Raw genomic sequence first — 22,423 nt, 5'->3', positions numbered from 1 at the left:
TTAATTAAGTGACTTGCTCAGGGTCACACAATAAGTCAGTGGCTGAGGTGGGATTTGAACCAGGGACCTCCTAGTTACAAGCCCTTTTTTTTAACCACTGGACCACAGCCTCCTCCACATAGGAGAAGTATAAAGAAAATTGAACTTGTAATGTGCTCAGAAGATTACATTTATGAAAGCATGTAGAGAACAGTCTGTTATTGTTAAAATTAATATTCTGTTTGGGGAAGTGCACGTTTTAAAAGCTCTAAAAAGCTCAATATACTGTTGAATTGAAGTGTCCAGAAAAGTCTTTTGAGTTCTTCATTTCATATGGCTACTGTGACCTTTTGACCCTGATGAGCACCTGCTGTATGTTGAAAAAAGGGAAGCATTTTGCAATGCAAGTGTTCAGCATGTGGAACATGAAACATGCATTAATTACACAATATATTGATAAAACAAAATAGTCATAAACACTTTAATTGAAATTTCAACCCAAAGCATTTTTTAATACAGTGCTGGTGTGTACTGTATATACTGTATGTTTGGTGGTTATTGTATATGGCCCAATGTATATGGTTTGTTTTTATATGGTTTATATAACATAATACATTCATGTTTATTTTTTTTTCCTTCAATATATTTATATTCCTATGTACATTCAACTACAAAATTGCATTTTCCCCGACTTCATTTATTAAAATACAGCCAAGTAGATATGTGGGCAGAACCATCAAATGCAGTTTACTGGCTGCCACAATACCACGGTTTTTGGCTGAAGAGTCATAGCAAGCCCTTGCTGATAGCACGTGTTAAGAGCCGGTTGTTAAGAATGGTCCCCCGGAAGTAAGTGAGTGTTTGGCTGGCTCACATTAAACATGGCTGACACTGCACCAAGCTGCAGAGGAGCACATCCACAACGCAATAATACGACTAATATTAAGCCCAACAACTCTCAAAGTAACAGCCAGGAGCCTTCACAGCCATGGGAAATGATAAAACCCTCAATCACGGAGCTAACCAAAGAGGTGCGGACAAATATCCTCTGCACCGTGGAAGGATGTGGAAAAATCCTGCCAAATACCCCTGCCCTCAACATGCATCTCGTCAAGTCTCACCGGATTCAGGTAAATTTATATTTTAAACTAAATCAAGTTTATGTCCCTACCCGAGGGGTATGTGATATTTGCCCTCTAAAAAAAAAAAGCACGTTATCATAAATATGCCAATAGATTGGGTTGCTTAGTAACGCAGTCGTTTGTTTTTCCCAACATTTTTGTTCTGCAAATTGCATTCACTTGGTAATCGCTAATTTATTTATGGAAATATGTCCACCAACCTGTAGTTCTGTACTTGAAAATTCTATTTTGTTGTTACTCTGTTTTTTAATTGCATCTCAAGATGTATGTTTTGTTGACAACATGTTTAAAACTCATTCTGACTACAGTAGGTGCTTCACTAATGAAAAACATTGGATTCAAATACAGTGTATATACCTAAATCTGTAGAAAATCACTAGATGGGGTATGTGCATTAAAAAGTCATAACTCTTCTAAGAAGTAGTCTTTTAACAATTTAAGACTCCCACTGCATTTTGATTTTAATTGTAACGCAATTCTATAAATAAATATTGCGAGTGTTCTAATCGCTCGTAATTTTTTTTTTTTTTTAATAAGATTCCAAAAACTATAAATTAACACAATAAAGTAAATATCCAAAACACTATATAAAACATGACTTTTACTATACCCTAATTAATTAGTTTAATAAATTCTATAAAGTCAATGAAAACAGCTGAAGTACTATATCAAAAATAAGTAGCTTCACATGCCATTTAATTGCTATATATCTCTCTCTCTCTCTCTCTCTCTCTCTCTCTCTCTCTCTCTCTCTCTCTCTCTCTCTCTCTCTCTCTCTCTCTCTCTCTCTCTCTCTCTCTCTCTCTCTATATATATATATATATATATATATATATATATATATATATATATATATCTATATCTATATATATATATCTCTATATCTATATATATCTATCTCTATATATATATATATCTATATATATATATATCTATATATATATATCTATCTCTATATATATATATATATATATATATATATATATCTATATCTATATATATATATATCTATCTCTATATATATATATATATATATATATCTATATATATATATCTCTCTCTCTATATATATATATCTATATATATATATATATATATATATATATATCTCTATATATATATATATATATATATATATATATATATATATATATATATATACACACAGTGCCTTGCAAAAGTATTCAGACCCCTGACCAATTCTCTCATATTACTGAATTACAAATGGTACATTGAAATTTCTTTCTGTTTGATATTTTATTTTAAAACACTGAAACTCAAAATCAATTATTGTAAGGTGACATTGGTTTTATGTTGGGAAATATTTTTAAGAAAAATAAAAAACTGAAATATCTTGCTTGCATAAGTATTCACCCCCCACACATTAATATTTGGTAGAGCCACCTTTCGCTGCAATAACAGCTTTAAGTCTTTTGGGGTAAGTATGTACCAGCTTTGCACACAGTGTCGGAATGATTTTGGCCCATTCTTCTTGGCAGATTTGCTCCAGGTTGTTCAGGTTGGTTGGACGACGCTTGTGGACTGCAATTTTCAAATAGTGCCACAGATTCTGAATGGGATTGAGATCAGGGCTTTGACTGGGCCACTGTAGGACATTCACTTTTTGTTCTTGAGCCACTCCAATGTTGCTTTGGCCTTGTGCTTGGGATCATTGTCCTGCTGAAAGGTGAATTTCCTCCCAAGCTTCAGTTTTTTAGCGGACTGAAGCAGGTTCTCTTGCGGTATTTCCCTGTATTTTGCTCCATCCATTCTTCCTTCAATTTTAACAAGATGCCCAGTCCCTGCTGATGAGAAGCATCCCCACAGCATGATGCTGCCACCACCATACTTCACTGTAGGGATGGTGTGTCTTGAGGCATGGGCAGTGTTAGGTTTGCGCCACACATAGCGCTTTGAGTTTTGGCCAAAAAGCTCTATCTTGGTCTCATCTGACCACAAAACCTTTTCCCACATCGCAGCTGGGTCACTCTCATGCTTTCTGGCAAACTCCAGACGTGCTTTCAGATGGTACTTTTTGAGTAACGGCTTCTGTCTTGCCACCCTCCCATACAGGCCAGTGTTATGCAGAGCTCTTGATATGGTTGACTGGTGCACCATTACTCCACTCCCAGCCACTGAACTCTGTAGCTCCCTCAAAGTGATTGTTGGCCTCTCTGTGGCTTCTCTCACAAGTCTCCTTCTTGTTTGAGCGCTGAGTTTTGAGGGACGGCCTTTTCTTGGCAGTGCCTGGGTGGTGTGATGCAGCTTCCACTTCCTGATTATTGATCCAACTGTGCTCACTGGGATATCCAAACACTTGGATATTATTTTGTACCCTTTCCCTAATCTATGCATTTGTATTACTTTATCTCTAACTTCTGTAGAATGCTCTTTGGTCTTCATTTTCCTTCAGATTCACAGCCTGACCAATGATCCTTCAACAGTGGGGTTTTTATCCAGAAAATGTGACAGCAACTTTAATGGTTCACAGGTGGAGGCCAATGGTAAGGTAATTGTGACCTAATTAGGACAATTTCTTTCATCGGTGTAAACTGGGAGCTTCCACAGCACAGGGGTTGAATACGTAATATGAGAAAATTGGTCAGGGGTCTGAATACTTTTGCAAGGCACTGTGTGTAATATATATATCTCCCTTCCTATGTGTGCAGTCTGCAATCCTTTTGAAATGGTTCTGGGTTCAGTTGTTCCAGTACACTCATTGCCTTGTTTCACTAAATCTGTCTTCACCTGGTGCTGAGGAAACAACTTTGCTCATTCCATTCAAATCATGTTAGTGTGACTTTGTGTTGTTTTACTGTCTATAATGATCTTTGTGCCGTTGAGAATCTAAAAAAACATAGATTCATTTGTCCAATAGACTGTGACGGGTACAATTCCAACCTCTTTGTGCTGGTAAATGAAAGCAGATCACAAGATCCCACAATCCTTTCCAAGTTTACAGCGACGTGATTCAAAAACACTCCCTTCCCCAAGAGCGCGAATGATTTATTTTTATTAATTCAGAACAGAATATTAAATCATTTTGTGATGTTGTGCTGTGCAGCGCAACAGCGCAACATATATATATAATTAATTGTTAACAATAATATGTATTGTTTTATCCATGCACATTTCTGATAACTTGCTTCCCCAATAATTGTGTTCCAGGACGGCATGGTCAATCCAACTGTGCGAAAGAAGAAAGATATAATTGCATCACAGAAACTTTACTGCTGTCCAATGGAAGGATGCCCAAGAGGACCAAACAGACCTTTCTCACAGTTTTCTCTGGTTAAACAGGTATTTAAAAACTGTACTGTATAGTTCTACAAAAGAAGCTGTAACACTGCTGTGCAACTGGTATTGTTTTCAGGATAAACACTTGGGTTAGATTATGGTTATGCCAAACAAATGCTATAACCAGAGCTTGTAGTCTGTGTAAAGTCTTTAAAATATAATCAGAGTAAGACTGTTCACCAAGAATATATATATATATATATATATATATATATATATTTTTCAGGATAATTTTTCAATTCAAGTTCTCAGCACCAGCAATTTGTTTTTAATAAAATTTTTGCTACGCAAATCTAAATTTCTTAGCCAATTATCTAGTTTGGCTTAATGAATTGCATATTGGGTTTTTCAAGCACCGTATTGCAAGATTTTTCAGTTTGGTTAAGTGATCAAAATGTATTGCTTTCAGTATAATTCTTACTAGCTAGGTATACCTATACTATTTATGAATATACTTATTCTTGTAAATATTTGTTTTCCTTTTTTATTACACTGTAGCTGAAAAACATTTTACTTCTTGTATAACACCAACCATAAGTTATGTTATGATTTCTGTATCCTTGCATTCACATGTAATCTCCTTTTGGCAGCACTTTATGAAGATGCACGCTGAAAAGAAATACAAATGTGCCAAATGCAGTAACTCTTATAGCACTGAGTGGGACTTGAAGCGGCATTCGGAGGACTGTGGGAAGACGTACCAGTGCACATGTGGATGCCCCTATGCCTGCAGGGCAGCATTGTTGTCACATATCTACAGGACAGGGCATGAGATCCCTGTAGAACACAGGTCAGTGTAACAAGGCTTTTCCTCCTGTTGTCTTTGGTCTGAAAGTCATGTGTCTGGGTCAGTCTAATGAATACATATTAACCCCTTGTTTCTTTGAGCACCAAAAGGTTGTAGAAGATTTCAAGTGTTTACAATAAATGCAGTGTTACCTTTGCTGTGTCCCATGGTTTTTCTTACTTCACACATTGGAGAGAACAGTCTCTATTACGTACAGTACTTCTGTAGCATTGACAGTTTTTTCACATACATACTAACGGCTAACTTGACTTTGTCCTGTGACTTAAGATTACTGCCATGTTGGGTTCCTCTGACCTGTTTGGTTTCCTGACACTAAGGACCTAACGCTTTGAGATATTGCTTTCATACTCAGTAAATGGCTGTGTTCAGTGATTCTCCTGGCCAAGTTTGATTGTAGGTGTCGTACAAGAAACAAATTAACCCTTTTGTGCACAGTGTCAAAGACTTCTCAGGAACCATTTGAGGTAGTGACTTTATATTTACAGTTACATAAACCCTGAATGCTCAGTGTTGGTTTCCATGACATTGACATGTAACCCAATATGGCTGCCATATTGAGGTCATGCGTTTTTTGTAAAGTTCTTTTGCATAAAGACACTTGCATTTAATGTTTGATACACAGCTGTTTTCTTGGATTTTCTTACTGAAGTTCCTTACCCCTTTCATGCCACCTCTAGCCTTATGAATTATATAAGTTACATGCTTTGACATAGTGCCTTGATTGTTGGTACACGGCTGTATGCTGTTATTCTCGCAAGTTTCATTGCAGGTGGTGTCCAGTACTTGCAGTATTAAACATTTCAGGACCACATTGGTTCAACCTCTAGACATGCAGATCTTTTTTCCATTTCCATTTTTCATCTTTGCTTTAAGCTGAGGTCGACTGTAGTAACCCCACTTAATCTTGTTGAAATTCTTGCTATGTCAAGCCAGTGATAAACCCCTGCTTGGAAAAGTAAAGTAATTTATAGTCCAACTTGGATTTTGGATTTTTTTTTTTTAACCGGAACAAGTATAGTAAATCATGACTTTCACTGGCCACATATTTGGAACTGGCTTTACATGGTTAAAGAAAACATATATGTACTGTTGTAGGTTAAACCCTGTATTTCTGTATTTTTTTTTTTGTAGATATCCACCAGTTAAAAAGAGGAAGATGGAAGGGTCGTTAGGTGGAGCACCAAAACAAAAACCCAACGAACAGATGTTTCAAATTGTCAGCATAGAACAAGAGCTGTCAGAGGTTTATGTGGCGCCAAGTGGTCCCTGCCAGTCCAATGTTGGGAACCAAAACCCTACACCAACTAAAACTATTCAGAAGCTTCTCTTGCCAAAGCCCAGGGTAGCCCTGGTAAAAGTCCCTGTGATGAAGTTTGCCCATGTGCCAATCATTGTATCCTCAGCAGACCACTCAATCAAGCCAGTTGTAGTGGCAGTTGACAATCAAGGATCTGTAATAAGCACTGTGCATCTCCTTCCCCAATCAGTGGGAACTCTGGACACAAAAGCTTTGACCTTCAGAGATACCATGCCTATGTCAAGATTGGCCTTGGAACCTGTCAGTACTGGAGTGCAAGTGAATCTGGAAGCCATGGCTTCCAACCATAACATTTTGGCAGAAATGGGCCATAGAAATAAGAGCATTTCCACAAACATTCAGACCGATATATCATATCTTTCAAAGGGCTCCACACCAGCAATTTCTTGCCCCGTCAATGATTCATCTGTGTCATCTTGTGCCCAAACAGATATTAGTGTTAGTGCTCAGGTGCTGCTGCCCATCAATGTACAGACCCAGACATTTCCCTCTTCCTACAAAATGACTTCTTCCACAGGCGCCCAGACTGACGCTTTTGGCCAGACCTATTATCCCTCCTTTGCTGTTACCAGAGAAACCCAAACCAGCACTAATCTAAGCACTACGAAGTGCAGAGAGCAGCAAATGGACCAAGCTATAATGTGCGCAGACATTTTTGAGAATGACTCCTCTTACAGTGTCTCGACACAAACCAGTTTAAAAAGCAACTGCTTAACAGAGAATGTGGACCGACATTTGACCTCCAGTAGCAACCCCAGTCTTTTTGATGAGAAATCAGTTGAAGTTATGTGCTTCAGTGCACAGACATCTTTGCTCCCACAGCACCCTGTGGCAGACAATCAAACTCAAACAATGAATTTATTCAGCGATCTTGAAAACATCCTATCAGATAGCATGACTGGTCACTCCTTGGACAACCATGGCCCATTGTCGGATGCCAGCACACGCTGTGAAGTGGGCCTGACGTCTGTCCAGGAACAAAATACGGGAATTGACTTTGACTTTGAGGAGTTCTTGAATGCAGCTCACACACAGACTCAAACCGAGGAAAGTGAATTAGGCACTTTAAACTCTGAGCCAGTCTTGGAATCTCTTGACATTGAAACTCAGACAGACTTTTTGTTCTATGATGATCATGCTCCCAATTACAGTAACAGAGTTCAGTCAAACTATCTGGGGCTTGACACCCAGACACAAACTGACCTAAATTTTCTTTTGGACACCAGCAGTCACATACCACTGGGCAATTTTCTGAAACAATCAAGTTTTTCCATGAGCATGGAATCCTCTGATACAGAAACGCAGACTGTGGTTCATCCAGCTCTTCGGTGTAACCCCAGTCATGAAAGCCAAGTGAAGTCAAACAGCACTGAGACCCAGACTATCACTAGCTGTTTTGGAAGCTTGGGAAACTTGTTCTTAACCAGCAATGAGACCCAAACTGTCATGGATGACTTTCTGGTGACTGATGTGGCTTGGAACACCCTGGAATCCCATTTTAGTTCTGTAGAAACTCAGACATGTGAGGAACTGTCTTCACTCTTTCATCACTCTGACAAAATTAACAATTTAATTTAGCAGCTGTGATCAACTGAGAAGTTCTTGGTGACCCTGTAAGGATGAGTTACCATGAATTGTAGAACTGTGATTATTAGTACTATTTGTACAAAACCAGATCAGTGTCTATTCATAGTGTAAAAGGCTATGCAGTTCTGGCAAAGAGATAGTAAACAATTTCATAACTAACATAGTTATGGACATTTTGCCACATTTTCATTAATGTACTATATTTATGATCGAACTAGTAGTCCAGCTCAGTACTGCACTGACCCAAAAATGTTTATGGTTAAAGTTTTCCTATAGATCTCATTCTACAATTGGCAACTAAACCTACTGGAGTTAAGTAGGACTGAAGCAGCTACACATCCCCCACACCTTCATCCTGTCTGTGCCTGCTATTGAATCACCAGCATCTTTGGTTGTATCTGGTGCCAAAATGTATCTTGAGGTCTAATTTGTTTTATTCCTTGAGAGGCAAATTACCAGCCACCCACGAGCTAACAAATGTGTTCCAGCCACTCCTTGTTTCCCCTACCCAGCTAAGCAAGACTTAAGTTCAGCTCATATGCAATTATATTGCTTAGCACCGTATGTTCAGTTACTAAAACCCCATACATTATTAAACATTGTTGCTTCATGTTGCCTAATCACTTCATGTGCTGTAGGTTCTCAATTATCTTGCTGTATACGAAATACTAACTTCTTCTAATATCAATAACTTGTATCTGCTTTGGTGAGAAGGTATTTCCACTGCAAAATGATCCTGAAAATGTTCACATTTCTTTTTGCCAGTGCTGTATTTACAAATATTATATTGAGGGATTGTGTCTCTCATTTAAGACATGGTAATAAATAATTGATTTCAGCACTAGAAAAAACACACAGTAGAAAGTACATAAACATAAATAACTTGTTTTCAGCAGTACTCCTACCACTGTGAACACAAACTGACCTGCTGATAGATTTCTATTTGTTCATTTTTCACATATTGTATTACAAACCGTTAAATAGTGTGACCTTTCTGTAAGCACTAATTCTGAACCACAACCATACATGTTATTATTAAAGCCTTAGTTGAAACTATGTATTCATTAGAAAAGAATAGTGTGCATACTTTTTTTTTTTTTTTTTTTTTACCACTATACCTTTTATGTGTTCAAAGCATTTCAAAGATGCTATAAGGTTGTTATAATATGTGACCATTGCTCACAGTATTCACTAATGTGAATGGCTTTGCAGGAAAGCAGGTAATGCTATTTCATAATACTCTTGGTTGTTTATTTTGTAAGAAGTGGGTTCAAATGCAGGTATAAGTGCAGAACTCACTACATCTAAAATGCACAATTTTATCTTTATTTTATCGAGACAGCGGTAAACAAAAGCTTCTTGAGACCAGAGAGAAGTCGAAACTAGTCAAAACCTTAGCAATCTACAGCTATATTTATACACTTACAGAGTTGTAAGTGTTTGCATTCTGTATCATGTACACACTTTTCTCCTGTAAAATAGAAATATGCTAAGTCTTGTTTTTTTTTTTTTTTTTTAAATACACAGATCATTTGTCTATACTTTAATGTTTACAATATGCTTTTTTTGTATAAAGGGATTCGGCATCTTAGCATTACTATTTGAAAAGCTTTTTAATGATACTATACCATAATATTACAAGCACATATGGATTATAATTTTCAACTACTGGAGTACATATGCAAATGTCTATTATCAAATATAAACTTTGATTTTCTACATTGCAGTAGTTTTTGCTCTTGCAATGTAGAAAATCTGCTATCCAAGTCAATCTGACTGTTCCAGTCCCCCATTAGTCTTGTTCCTAGATGCTGCACTGTACTTATTCTAATACGAGTTTCTGGTTGCAACCGCATAGAATGTTGCCATTCAAATAACATGGTCCCAATGATTCATTCATCTGTCTATCGAAAACCAGGACACTTGCATTTAATCATTAAAAAAAACCCTTTACTTTTATATTAACTTTAAGTACTTTCCAGATGTTGACTTTGTCCGAATGTGACTAATGCTATGCAGTACCACAGCATGATTTTTGTAGAGTTTGCTACATGATTGTTTAATTGCTGTGCATGTGGAAAAAAGCAGGGAAACTTTCCTTTAATGGCTGTACACAGCTACCATTGACACTTCTAAAGTTCAAATGGTATTGTTTCTTGTATATAACCATAAATCTATAATACTAAAAAAAGTGCTTTAAAAGTGTAAAACTACTGTGTATATTGTAAGTGCTTTGTCCTCTATGTAAAAAAAAAATGCATGCAAATGTTTGTGTCAAACATTTTTTTTAGTTACATTTCAGTTGCCAAAATTAGATTCGACAGAATTTAAGTAATTTATTTGTTTGTTTTTACTTTTGAAAAATTCAAGATCCAGTCTTAAGCTATGCAGTTCAGTTGCACAAAATAAAAATGCATGGTGTTTTTCTTTGAACCAATACGATCTTTACAAATAAAATGGTTTATCAAACTGAAGTGTCATTTGACTTTGAGACAGTTGCAGGTACACAGTAGCTTCACATCAGCTGAATGAAGCCGTCCATTCAATAAAAAACGAAGATGTATTGGTGCATCTAATCTAGATCTTTGTTATTGCGGTATGAGTGATTCTCAAGCATTGTAAAAGTGATGAGAATCTATATTAGGCCATGTTATTAATGAACAAGCTTAGTTAAACAGTCCTGAATATACAGTAACAAAAAGCATTCCTTTCAGCCACTTAGATTTTTTAAAAGCATATAGGGCACTACATTTGTAATTTTAGATGACAAAATGTGGGATAAATGGAAGAAAACAATAAAGTAAGATTTGAATCCACTTCTTGCACACAAGTTGTGCAAATAACTGTCAAAATTATTCATATACATACAATCAATGCATACATAGCAAGCCATAAAAAAAACAAATCCAAGATCATAGAATTAAATGCACAAATCTAGATCCTAGAATGATGACGTGTTGACTGATACTTTGGTATAAGTAGCCAGGATATATTTTGCTGCCAACTTTTTATACGCTTCATCTAACAATTCAGTTGTTCTTTTCTTAAAGTACATATTGCTGGCAAAGAGCAACAACCCTGTAAGAAACAAAAGAAATCTAGTTTTGTGATGCAGGCATTTAAGGTTTTGTGTGTGGTTTCACAAACCCTGATTAGTACTAATCTTGGATAAATCACAATCAGTAAAACTAGCCATTAATGTAAAGATATGTATCAGTTTATCAGTGCTTGAAAATGTAGTTGTTAGTTCTGTACTAAGCTGAGTTCTAGCTAGTACGGTATTATCTACAGACATGCAACTGTATATAGTAAAACTTCAAATTAAAAATGTTTGGAGTGCAAATGTGATTTTGTCTGAATTCTTGAGGTAGTGCATTTATAGCAGTAGCCTAACTTGTCCTATGTAGTAGAAGTGTTGTACAGTTTTTTGTTTTTTTTTATGAAATGAGGTAGTGTTACTTGGATGGATTTGCATGGCAGTAGCAATACGTTATAATGTGTTTGTGTCTTGTAACTGTTGCCTAACAAATAGCAGCACCTGATTTTGACATACCACTTGAGAAACCTTATTCATAAAACACCTGCACAGTTTGGGGGAAAAAAGAACATTATAGCAATGGTATTCAACAAGAATTCAGCACTAGAAAATGCCTTTACTAGTATTATCTTTGATACATTAAATGTTATTGATACTTGTAGCATACACTAAAAAACTAGATTATTTTAATAAAATGTATTTGGGGTTACAAATGCATATTTAGAGCCAAACCCTTTAAAAGAGGAAATTAACACAATTTAGACATGGGCAGTAGTTCCTTACCTTATCAATGTAAAAGCATGGTTTACAGTGCAGGATAATGAGTAATTGTGGAGAAAAGAATAATGCCTCTTTAAATAAATACATAAGTGTTAAACTGACATGTACAGTACTATTCTGACATTACAAATGGGTACTTAAGCTGTTCATCAAATGTTCATGTTGCTATAGTATTTCCGGCCTTAAAGAAGCTGCATCCTACAACTCAAAGCTTATGTAACAATGATAGTGGTATTGCAAGATGAGTTTGTAAAGCAGCATTATATATATATATATATATATATATATATATATATATATATATATATATATATAGTGTCAAATATAAATATCACTTTAATACATGTTCAGATATCTGGAAATCAACCACAACTCTTGAAATATACCGATGCAACAGTTTTCGTTGTTTATCAGTATAATGTTATTCTTACTTCAACACATTTGGGTCTATTCAATTGATTTTAAACCGTAGCGGATCTAAATACCGCTGTCTCCTAAATCATTCAAATAGGATTAGTTTTAGAGACATTATATTTAGTGTTTGATTTGATTTGTACAACCTTGGTAAAAAAGGGCATGTTTTAATCATCTAAAGACTGGCTGTATTTACATCTGCGGCCGTTAAGTTCAATTATGTTTTGACCCATACAGCACTATTTATAACATTTTATCTAGCACTTTATTTGAAGACTTTTTAAAGCAGGTTTCATTTAATTAAATTAGTTAAAGGTTTGATATTAAATTTGGAGTTTGGAAGTAGTCTTAACAAAGCAATATTATAGTTTCTTATGCAAATTATCTACATTACCAGTTATTTCAAGTGCATTGTTATCTTAAAACTATGTTAACCCTTCATCACAAAATACTGTGTTAATGCCTAGTTCCGTGTCACAATAACAAAGATCACAGCAGTCGATGAGATGACACTGGTATCGGAACTCTAGTTCCTGATAGTACTGGCAACGTCTGTTGTGATGGTGGATCGGTTCCTCTGATTATATTTATGGGCTTCAGCCCAAATAAAAGTTTGTGGTTCTGGCCATTCTTATTAAAAGTCACTGTACTCAAATCTTCTTGCTTAAGATTCCTTCCACTGCTCCGTGTACCCCGCCCATGCAGAATCACAGTCGTACTGAATGAGGCCTCCGTTTTCTTGGCGGTATGAATCCTGTAAGCAGTCAGAAGTTGTTTGCTTGGAATGTAGGGCGATTGCCAGTGCCAAAGTCCAGGTTCAGACTGAGCAGGGGCCCTCGGCATAAGAGAGGCAACTGAAATCTCCCCGTCCTGGGGCTGATTCAGGTCCTTTTGTGTACCAGGTGTGTCATCTTTTCTCTCCTCTGCCTTGGGTGTTCTATCTGATCTGCTACTAGTTGTCCTATTGTTTGCAGTGCTAGGAGAGACTATAATCTCACTTTTTTTTGCTGAAGAAGGTCGCCTTTGATAACTGGGACTAGCTGGTTTCACAGGTGGTAAGACAGCAAAACTGTTGATAACTAGAGCTTCCGAGCGGCCGGTCTCTTTAGTTGACTGGCACCGTACAAGCTTGTCATTTAAATTGTTTGCAGTTTCTTCAGGTGCACTCGCTTCAGCGTCTTCTGATTTTCCTTTGCACAATTGAGATTGTTCTTTTGCTTGTATAGACAGTAACTGGTTCATAGAATTTGCTTTTAAACTGGAGTTACCTCTAATTGGAGTAGAAGCGGTACATGATCTGCTTCGATAAATTACAGGCGCAAGGGGGCTTTCAGTTAGAGCATTGTCAGCTGAACGGCAGGCCGGTTTGGAAGATTCTAAAGCTGCACTGGCTCCTTTAGGAGAATTTTGTTCTGACAGTTGTTGTACAGCAGCTAAGCAAAGCAAGCAGTGGTACCCTGTATCTGCCTGCTTGGATTTTCTGTTTTTTTTCTGAATTTGGAAACAGGCAAATGGAGAGGACATCCCCCAGCCTTGAGTCTGTAGGGAAGGAAATAAGTAAAATAACATAAGACACTGAAATATATAAAGGAATTAAACAGCCCACTATATATTTTGTAAATTATACATATATAAACATGTTTGGACAGCAAATGTGGTTTACAAATATTGTAAATCCACCATTCTCATCTAATACTAATTTTCTGTTGTACAGGATTTTTAAAAAGGGGAATGGTGTGAATCAGTCTAATTTGGACGGATATTAAGTTACATTGTGGTTCAAAATCTAATGTAGCCTTAAAAAAAAAGAAAACACAACACTACTTACTACATCTCCCCAGCCTGAGTGAATGTAACACTCAAAAGGATCTTCATCCCTCCTACTCAGTTCTTCGCTGAAATCTAAAAGGGCATCAACACATTTCCTATCGGACTCATTCAATTCCATCTCTTCATCTTTCTCAGTTTTTGCATCGACTTCAAGGTTCACGTCTCTTGTTCTGGGAATCCATCATGTTTTGAAACTGGGACTTAATAAAACTCACTAGTGAAAAAGCAGAATAAAAATGACATGCTTGATCACGTTTACTAAATAAATTTTGAACGCTCTCATAAACTAAACATAAAAAAACTACAGTTTATCTGGCATTTTAAAAATAGCAAAGGCATTTGTAGAAATCCAAATCAGGATATATTCTACACTGCAATTACTGTGTGATAAATTCACAGCTCCTAAAAGTATTACTGATGTCTTTACCAAAGGTAAACTAGCCTTTAATTATTTCTCTAATTTGGATGTCAAGTCTTCCTAGAATAATAGACATCCCTACAGATTTCTACATAAAAAATGCAGTTTACAGGTACAGTATATGCATTGCTTCTTTCAATTCTGCATAAATACACATGAATAGTTATTGATTTTAACATATATATTTTTTTTATCTAATATATGTCAATGGTACATTTCATGGAAACAAAATAAGACAAGTTTTAAATTACAGAACGGACAATGTATTATTGTGTAAAGATATGCCCGCAACCCTATCTTAGGCCCTTTATTAATTGTTATTGTGACCATCAGTTTTCTTTTTGAATGTGAGGAACCAAAAAACACATATTATAAACCAATTTCACTGACAACTGTAGGATATATTCTTCAACACTCAAAACTCAACTTTACAGTTTTTACAATTGAACACGACAAAAAATTTACCTCAATCCGAAGATCATTCATCCTTCTCACTGAATCTCAGGTACTCGCACTACAAGGCAGGCCGGTCTACCACATCTGCAAGTGATTTAATCGTTACGTACGTGTTTTTGAATTATTAATCTGACTAGTTTTAAAACGGTGTAGGAAAAAAGATCCTAACAATGTTATATTAGCGTAACACAGGCTTACAAAAACAGCTTAGGTGTCTAGCAGACTGTTGTAGCTCTGTTGCCACAGCAACCAACACAGCGGGAGGCAAGCATTTAGGAAGTGACGTTGAAACACACACACAAACACAGCACTGTTCTGAAAAAAAAAAATTGCTTCCCACGAAGATGTTGTTGTCATCAGGTGTGTTACAGTATAGATCGTTATGCTGTTGTTTGTTTATTGTTGCGGTGCCAGGTATATAATTTCCCCTCGTTATAACTTGAAATGACTACAGGTACTGCACTTCAGCTCAGACTACTGTGTGTTATTTTATTCATTCATGAGGAGAAGCATTAGTCCCCTACCCTCCAGATACTCAAGTGGTATACAATACATGTTAGTTCAAATTATTTAGCATGTGATAACAATATACGTGCCTATTTATAATCTGCTGTTTGTAACTAGTGACTGAAACTAAGCTGACCTTGTAAGTGATACATTTTGGAGCACTCAAGACTCAAGTTCCACTGCCACATAAAACTTTTATTGGGATTCTAGTTTGTCCATTTTTCGCACAATACTTAATTGATATATTTATAGATAACAAACAAACAAACAAACAAACAAATAAATAAATAAATAAATAAAAGTCTTTGTTGCATCTTTGGCACCCGGAGTGACGCATACGCAATTATTGCTGCAGTTCCACGACTTACCACAGAATGTGAGCTTCAAAACTTCCTGGATACCGACAAGGTACAGTATGCTTTGACTTATTATTTATCAGACAATAAGACAAAATATACAGACAACATATACATGTTTATTACTGTTAATTGCATTGACTTTTAATTGCGTATCATTGTCTTATATAGTTTATGTAGGAATTAGAATAACAAATGTGACTAAGAATACAGGAAGTTGAATATGTCTTTGAAAATGAAGAACTGAGCAAAAAAATTCACATTTACAAAAAGAGCCAAGTTAGAGTCAGCTGTATAAATTTACAATTAGGAAAGTGTCTATTTATAGCAGGAACTACACGCAGTGTATATTAGGATATTTACATATTTACACTACATATGTTTACACTCATCCAAATATTATTGTATTTAATTTCCCTAACCATAACTTAATCATAATTAACAGTTATTACTGGGAAATCGAAAAAAAAAAAAAAAAAAACTACGGGATTAATGAGACAAAGACAGTATTGTATTAATTTCAACATTAATACAATACTAAATGAGTTTTCTGGATACGCGGTAGAGCAATTGTGTTTACATTACTGTGTGCCAAAGTGCACGTATCACACGATTCTGCAAGCAAGGAAATACCCTCATTGACCTTAGATGTACAGAACATGACACAACAACGTTTCTAACGTTTTATGTTATGGCTCAATTTGTCCAATATTATAATAGATTCCATGTAGTTTTATGAATTATTACATAAAAAAATTGAGCAAATCATTTTTGTTTATATAAATATACAGCATGTGTTAAATGGAATCGAAAAAAGGCATTCTTCAACATGTATTTGTTTTCTTTTTTTAAAGAATTAAAGGAAGAAAAGGTTAGCAAGTATATATAGAGAGAGAGATACACACACACACACACACACACACACACACACACATATATATATATATATATATATATATATATATATATATATATATATATATATATAGGTTGCATAATCATCTTAAATTACCATTATCAACTTTATTTAGATTACTACACGTGAGAAAGGAATCCCACCTATTGAAATTAAATCATATTGAATACATGACCAACAAGAAAAGAAAAATACATCCCTCAAGCTCCGCATCATGATGCGTCAGTTGCCGGAACAGTGACGGACATCTATTGGCTCAGAATTCCGCAGTGTCAGGGTCAGCTGCAGCCTTGCCATCCACTAAAATAATATATATATATATATATATATATATATATATATATATATATATATATATATATATATATATATATATATATATATAACTTACAGGATCTGACTGAGGAAGTCTGCAGTGTCGTTCTTTCCATGGAGAAGGCTGCGGCGCAGTCATCAATGCCGCATCCGAGGAACTGCATACCGAGGAATTACAGCTGCATAGCAGCACTGTTTGGGAGTGTATCAATCGCTGATCAAAGCAAAGAAGACTCGGTGAAAGACGGCTCCGTGGAATGCACGGAAAACCACGTAGTTCAAGAGAGACCAAGGGGAAGAGAGACCGTCTATAAGCCTACCTTGCGCAAGAGAGCCAAGTCCCTGCCGGCACCATTAGAACACACCAAACCTGAAATAAAAGTGACACCAAGCCCCGCTAGACAGAAGAAGGTCAGGTTTGCTGATTCTTTAGGCTTGGAGCTTATTTCAGTGAAGCATTTCTGCAATGCCGATGTGCCAGAGGTACCAATTCATGTCATGGCCAGGTTGGAGCAGCAAAAACCACCCAACCACCTTTGGAACGTGGACGTGCGCAGAACACCTACGCAGTCCAACTTTTTGGAGACCCAGTTTGTTAACCCTTTGCAAGCCCCCGGATTCTTAGAAAGAGTACAGCAATTGAAAGTATCTTTGGAAACCGTGGGCACAGATGACTTCAGCATCAACGGGGTAATCAGAGTTCTAAATATCTCTTTTGAGAAAAAGGTCTTCGTGAGGTATACTTTGGACAATTGGTTGACTTTTATGGACGTGCCAGCTTCTTATATATATAATTCCAGCAACGGGACAACTGATAGATTCTCTTTCAAGTTAATTACACCGACCTTTCAGGAATCCGGAGGTACATTGCAGTTTGCCATTAAGTACTGTGTAGGCGTAGAAGAGTATTGGGACAATAATAAGGGAAATAACTACAAGATAAAAAGCCACAGGATGAAAGTCTCTCCACCAAAAGAATGGGAAAATGCTTGGATTCACTTCATATAATCCATGCGTTGAAGATAACACTTTGTTCAACATATTGTCTTTGTATTCATTACCAAGTAAGTGAATGTTTGAGTTATTTATAGAATTTATTTATGCATAATAGATGTATTGGTGCCTAAAACAAATTATGTTTTTTTGGGGGGGAAAGGGGAAAATATAAAAATGTGTGTATGTTTTTTTTTTTTTTTTTTTTTTCCCTCTACCGATATCTTAATATATTAAAGAAGAAAGTGTGTCTCTCTGTCTGCTCCTTTATGCATTTGGACCCCGCAGGAGTCAGTGCAACCACACTTTGCATGGCCTTCTCTTTCATCCAGGGGTAGGTCGAGGGCTATGTTTGGATCCGAAATGTTGACTTTATTTAGTAAACCCATTGCTGGATCACTACAGTAGCCATGTATCTCAAATTAAAGAAACCCACAAAACCACCCAATAATAATAATAATAATAATAATAATAATAATAATAATAATAATAATAATAATAACAACAAAATAGGTTAAAGCCCAGCACAGTTATGTTTGTTTGTGTTGCGTAAAAACAATTACATAAACGGGTTGTGTGTGTATATAGCAAAAAAACATTTTATTTTGGGTTTTACCACAATGATTGTGTTGTTTTTAACAATTCTGCGTTACCCCGTTTGTCAAAATGAGTCCATGTAATTATTCAAATGGATATTGAGATTTTCATTATGAACCATAACATGGTATTTTTTATTTGGGTGTTGGGACCTGGAATGCATACAATCTGCAGTGTATGTTTTATAAATGTAAATTAAATATAGCCTATACTTTTGTGTTTGGGAAACTACTATACTGTATTTTGCCACCAATACAATACCGTTTTTCTTATGATACCAGTTGAGTTCATATCCCTGGCAGGCATGCAAAGTGTCTTGGTCATAAGAAGTAGGCCTAAACTGCTGAAGTGTTGGTTGGGAACTGGACTCAACATGTCGTTTTGAGTAATGCCTAATCTTTGGTTTATAATGCTGTTCTTTTGATTACTTTTATATATCTCTTAACAGTAATGATTTTATTTTATTTATTTTTTTTAATTTGAAAAGTATATTTTTGGGAGGGGACATAGCGTAATATATCAGAATGAATGTGTCAAGTATATGACAAAATTAAATAAACCTGTGCAAAACTAGTGCAATAAGTTATACACATTTGTATATAATTTAAACAACACCTGGTATTGAAGTTTCATTCTACAGTGTTTGTTTGTACCATTTAAAAGAAGTGTACTGAAGGCATTAGGCATACTGTAAAACAGGATTTTTTTTGCGGCAACTTAATTTCGCTAATGGCCTACAAGGTTAATTTTTGCTGCAATAAATGTCTGCGCTTCTTTTTCTTTTAATGTACGGCACATGTATGACTAATATATTTCACGGTACATTAATTTTGCAGGTTTTTAATAAACGCGAAATTAGCAAACATTTCTTGCTCGCGAAATTTTCTGGATTTACAGTAGTACAGCACTGGTGCAGACCAATTTTAAAATCTGACCTAACCTAGTGACTCGGTTTAAGAAATACAACTGGGCATGATTTATTTTTTGGCTAAATACAAAAAAAAGCTGAAAAGTTCTATGAAAAACATAATTATGTCGCAGAAATCTGAACATTTGTAAATATAAACATTTACTGATGGTTACAAAGTTAATATTCAGACCATCAACTGTTGTCTTTGATAATTCTGACATTTAAATTAAGATCATATTTGTATTTAACATCTGTGTGGTTACAAATAGTCAAAGATTAATGCTAATTGGGCCCTGATATCAAGAGATATGATAAAATCCTCCTTTTTTATATAAAGCAAAAATATGTTCTCTAGAGCTTTATGTTTTAAATATTTATTATTTTATATGTATAGTTTTGGATTATTATATTTACTTTGTTTGTGAATCCTGTTCTATTATTCTGCATACTGTTTAAAAAATGATCTGGGACATTTTGTGAATCATTGTCATATATCAGTGCAATGATCTGTCTGCTGTAGTGTGGTGGATACATGCTTAGACCTAAATGAAGTGGTGTTGTTCTGACATTTAAAATTAAAATGTTACAGTTTAACCAACGTAAGATTGATACACTTGATTGCTTCACTTTCAAAGTACTGATGACTATAGGGAATAACCTTTGTATTAGTTTATTTTTTTATGAGTACATTGCATGAGTTCCTGTTTAGATAATAATCTTGGTTAAATATATGGTTTGTAATGTAAGAAGAATACTAGGAACAAGTAAAATAGAACTTGGAAGCTATTACAGACAGGACATGACTGTGATGTTACTGTTCTATTTGGTTGATAATGGTGTGAGCAGGGGATTATTTAGAAGGATTATTTGGGCAGCAGTGTGGAGTAGTGGTTAGGGCTCTGGACTCTTGACAGGAGGGTTGTGGGTTCAATCCCACATGGGGGCACTGTTGCTGTACCCTTGAGCAAGGTACTTTACCTAGATCGCTCCAGTAAAAAGCTATCTGTATAAATGGGTAATTGTATGTAAAAATAATGTGATATTTTGTAACAATTGTAAGTCACCCTGGATAAGGGCGTCTGCTAAGAAATAAATAATAATAATAATTTAGCTCTTTGATGTAATTGGGTATAGGAAGATTATTCAATTACCAAATTGCTCCTTTGCTACAGGTCAGCCTCCCTCTCGTGTAAACCACAGAGAAAAATCAAAACAATCAAAGACCAAAAATCTTAATTACGAGTGCTAAGGGGATAATGTTGTTAATCTAAAGAAATTGCAATGTATTGATTGATTCCTTTAAATGCATCTTGGTCAATCAACAAAGGATGACACTTCTATGGTCTTATCTATAGCAGAATTGTAGCAGCACATAGCACACGTAATCACAAAATTTGTATATCAGCAGATCTTACTTACATCAGTACTCTTCAGCAATTTCCTTTACATTTTTCTATTTCCTGTTTTGCTTGCAAAAAACTATTACTTAGTGAATTTATAGAACAAAATGACATTTTAATGTATAACGTCTTCCATGCCAGGTTATGTCATGCAAGGTCATGTGAGATTTCTGAACAAGAAACTTGTTTCAGGGTGGAACACCAGTCAACAAAAGATAACGTGTTTGTTGCATAAAGGAAGTCAGTCATTGGTAATGGTATTTCTCTGTACTTAACTATCAACATGCAACTCTGAAACTTCTGTCCTTTTAAAATATATTTTTTTATTGAGATGTAGTCTATAAAAAGGTAAAAGGTAAAAAGAAGGATATAGTGCAAGTATGTGACTCGGGTGTGGGGAATATGAAACAAAATAGTATTTTTTTTACATCACACCTTCCCTGCACTAGATAATTCCTAAGGAAGGGCTAACAACCAAAATCTGATTTTTAAAATTACATACTTTTTTTTTTTTTTCTAACACCACTTATACAGTTAACTAGGATGAATATTTTTCTTGGTATTGTTATATTTCTGTATAATGTTTTAAATATGTCATTGTAACAGAAAGTATATTTTTGTGTATTTATTGTTGCGTATTATTGTAAAGCTGTATTTTTTAACTATGCAAAACTATAAAGATAAACTTTCTTGCAGTAAAGCAAAATAAATTGTTGGGTCTATATTTGAATATAGGCAGTCTGTTGTTTTTGTATAAGCAAGCTCATTGTCAATTGTGTGTGTATGAATGTAAAGCAATATGTGTCTGTGTGCATGCACAGTAACCTGTAATATGTGAAAAATCATTGTATTTTTATGGTGAATTTATAATGTATACTTAATTTTAATAACAAGTATATTAAATGTCTTTGTGATGAGAGCAATAAAGAATTGTATTGAGATTCATTACTTATTTTAAAAGAGAGAATATTTTTCTTGTATTCATTGACAAATTAGTTTTGGAGTTTGTGCATACTGAATAAATGTAGCAATTAACCCTGGGGAACAATCAAGCAATGGGTGACTCGGTACCACTTGATACCAAGAGGATTCAACAAGATCCAAAGCTGTTTACTGTATCCATGGGGAGGGCACGATTTAAAGAGAAAAGAATAATGATGATTGGCTGACGATCCTGACATTTCTGTCAATAAGAATAAATAGATTTACTGGCTCATTTGAAAAACAATAGCAGGCAAGAGACGTGTGACTGTTACAGGTTTATTTGAGTGCAAAAGAAGGAAATGATAAAGCAGAGGCATAAAGCTGTAGTGTCCCAACAATCGTTCTCAGTTTTATACTGGAATATGGATATTTGGTCACT

General features: G+C 35.4%; 3 protein-coding genes across 5 annotated transcripts; 2 read left to right on the top strand and 1 right to left on the bottom strand.

The window, feature by feature from the left end:
• Positions 1-790: 790 nt before the first annotated feature.
• On the top strand, positions 791-10,045 carry LOC117425337 (ATM interactor-like). The gene is made up of 4 exons (XM_034042194.3): positions 791-1,109; positions 4,290-4,421; positions 5,009-5,208; positions 6,358-10,045. Exons 1-4 carry the CDS (start codon positions 861-863, stop codon positions 8,120-8,122), a joined length of 2,346 nt encoding a protein of 781 aa, XP_033898085.3. The 5' UTR covers positions 791-860; the 3' UTR covers positions 8,123-10,045.
• Positions 10,046-11,873: 1,828 nt separating this feature from the next.
• On the bottom strand, positions 11,874-17,556 carry si:ch73-103b9.2 (uncharacterized protein LOC100150067 homolog). 3 transcript variants are annotated; one of them, XM_034042196.3, is made up of 4 exons: positions 17,481-17,556; positions 15,076-15,150; positions 14,191-14,406; positions 11,874-13,901 (listed from the first exon to the last, which is right to left on the bottom strand). In XM_034042196.3, the coding sequence occupies exons 3-4, from the start codon at positions 14,308-14,310 to the stop codon at positions 12,852-12,854; spliced, it is 1,170 nt and encodes a 389-aa protein (XP_033898087.2). In that variant the 5' UTR covers positions 14,311-14,406; positions 15,076-15,150; positions 17,481-17,556; the 3' UTR covers positions 11,874-12,851. The 3 variants fall into 3 exon arrangements, with proteins under 3 accessions (XP_033898087.2, XP_058849684.1, XP_058849683.1); XM_058993701.1 differs by lacking the exon at positions 17,481-17,556 and adding an exon at positions 17,237-17,371; XM_058993700.1 differs by lacking the exon at positions 17,481-17,556 and adding an exon at positions 17,237-17,357 and having other exon boundaries at positions 15,076-17,145.
• LOC131698912 (protein phosphatase 1 regulatory subunit 3E) lies at positions 17,239-22,017 on the top strand. Its single transcript, XM_058993702.1, has one exon. The coding sequence runs from the start codon at positions 17,275-17,277 to the stop codon at positions 18,166-18,168; it is 894 nt and encodes a 297-aa protein (XP_058849685.1). The 5' UTR covers positions 17,239-17,274; the 3' UTR covers positions 18,169-22,017.
• Positions 22,018-22,423: the final 406 nt, after the last annotated feature.

This window comes from Acipenser ruthenus, chromosome 20 (genome assembly GCF_902713425.1).
Source record: "Acipenser ruthenus chromosome 20, fAciRut3.2 maternal haplotype, whole genome shotgun sequence".
Lineage (NCBI taxonomy): Eukaryota > Metazoa > Chordata > Actinopteri > Acipenseriformes > Acipenseridae > Acipenser > Acipenser ruthenus.
This window is presented reverse-complemented; position numbering and strand designations above follow the sequence as displayed.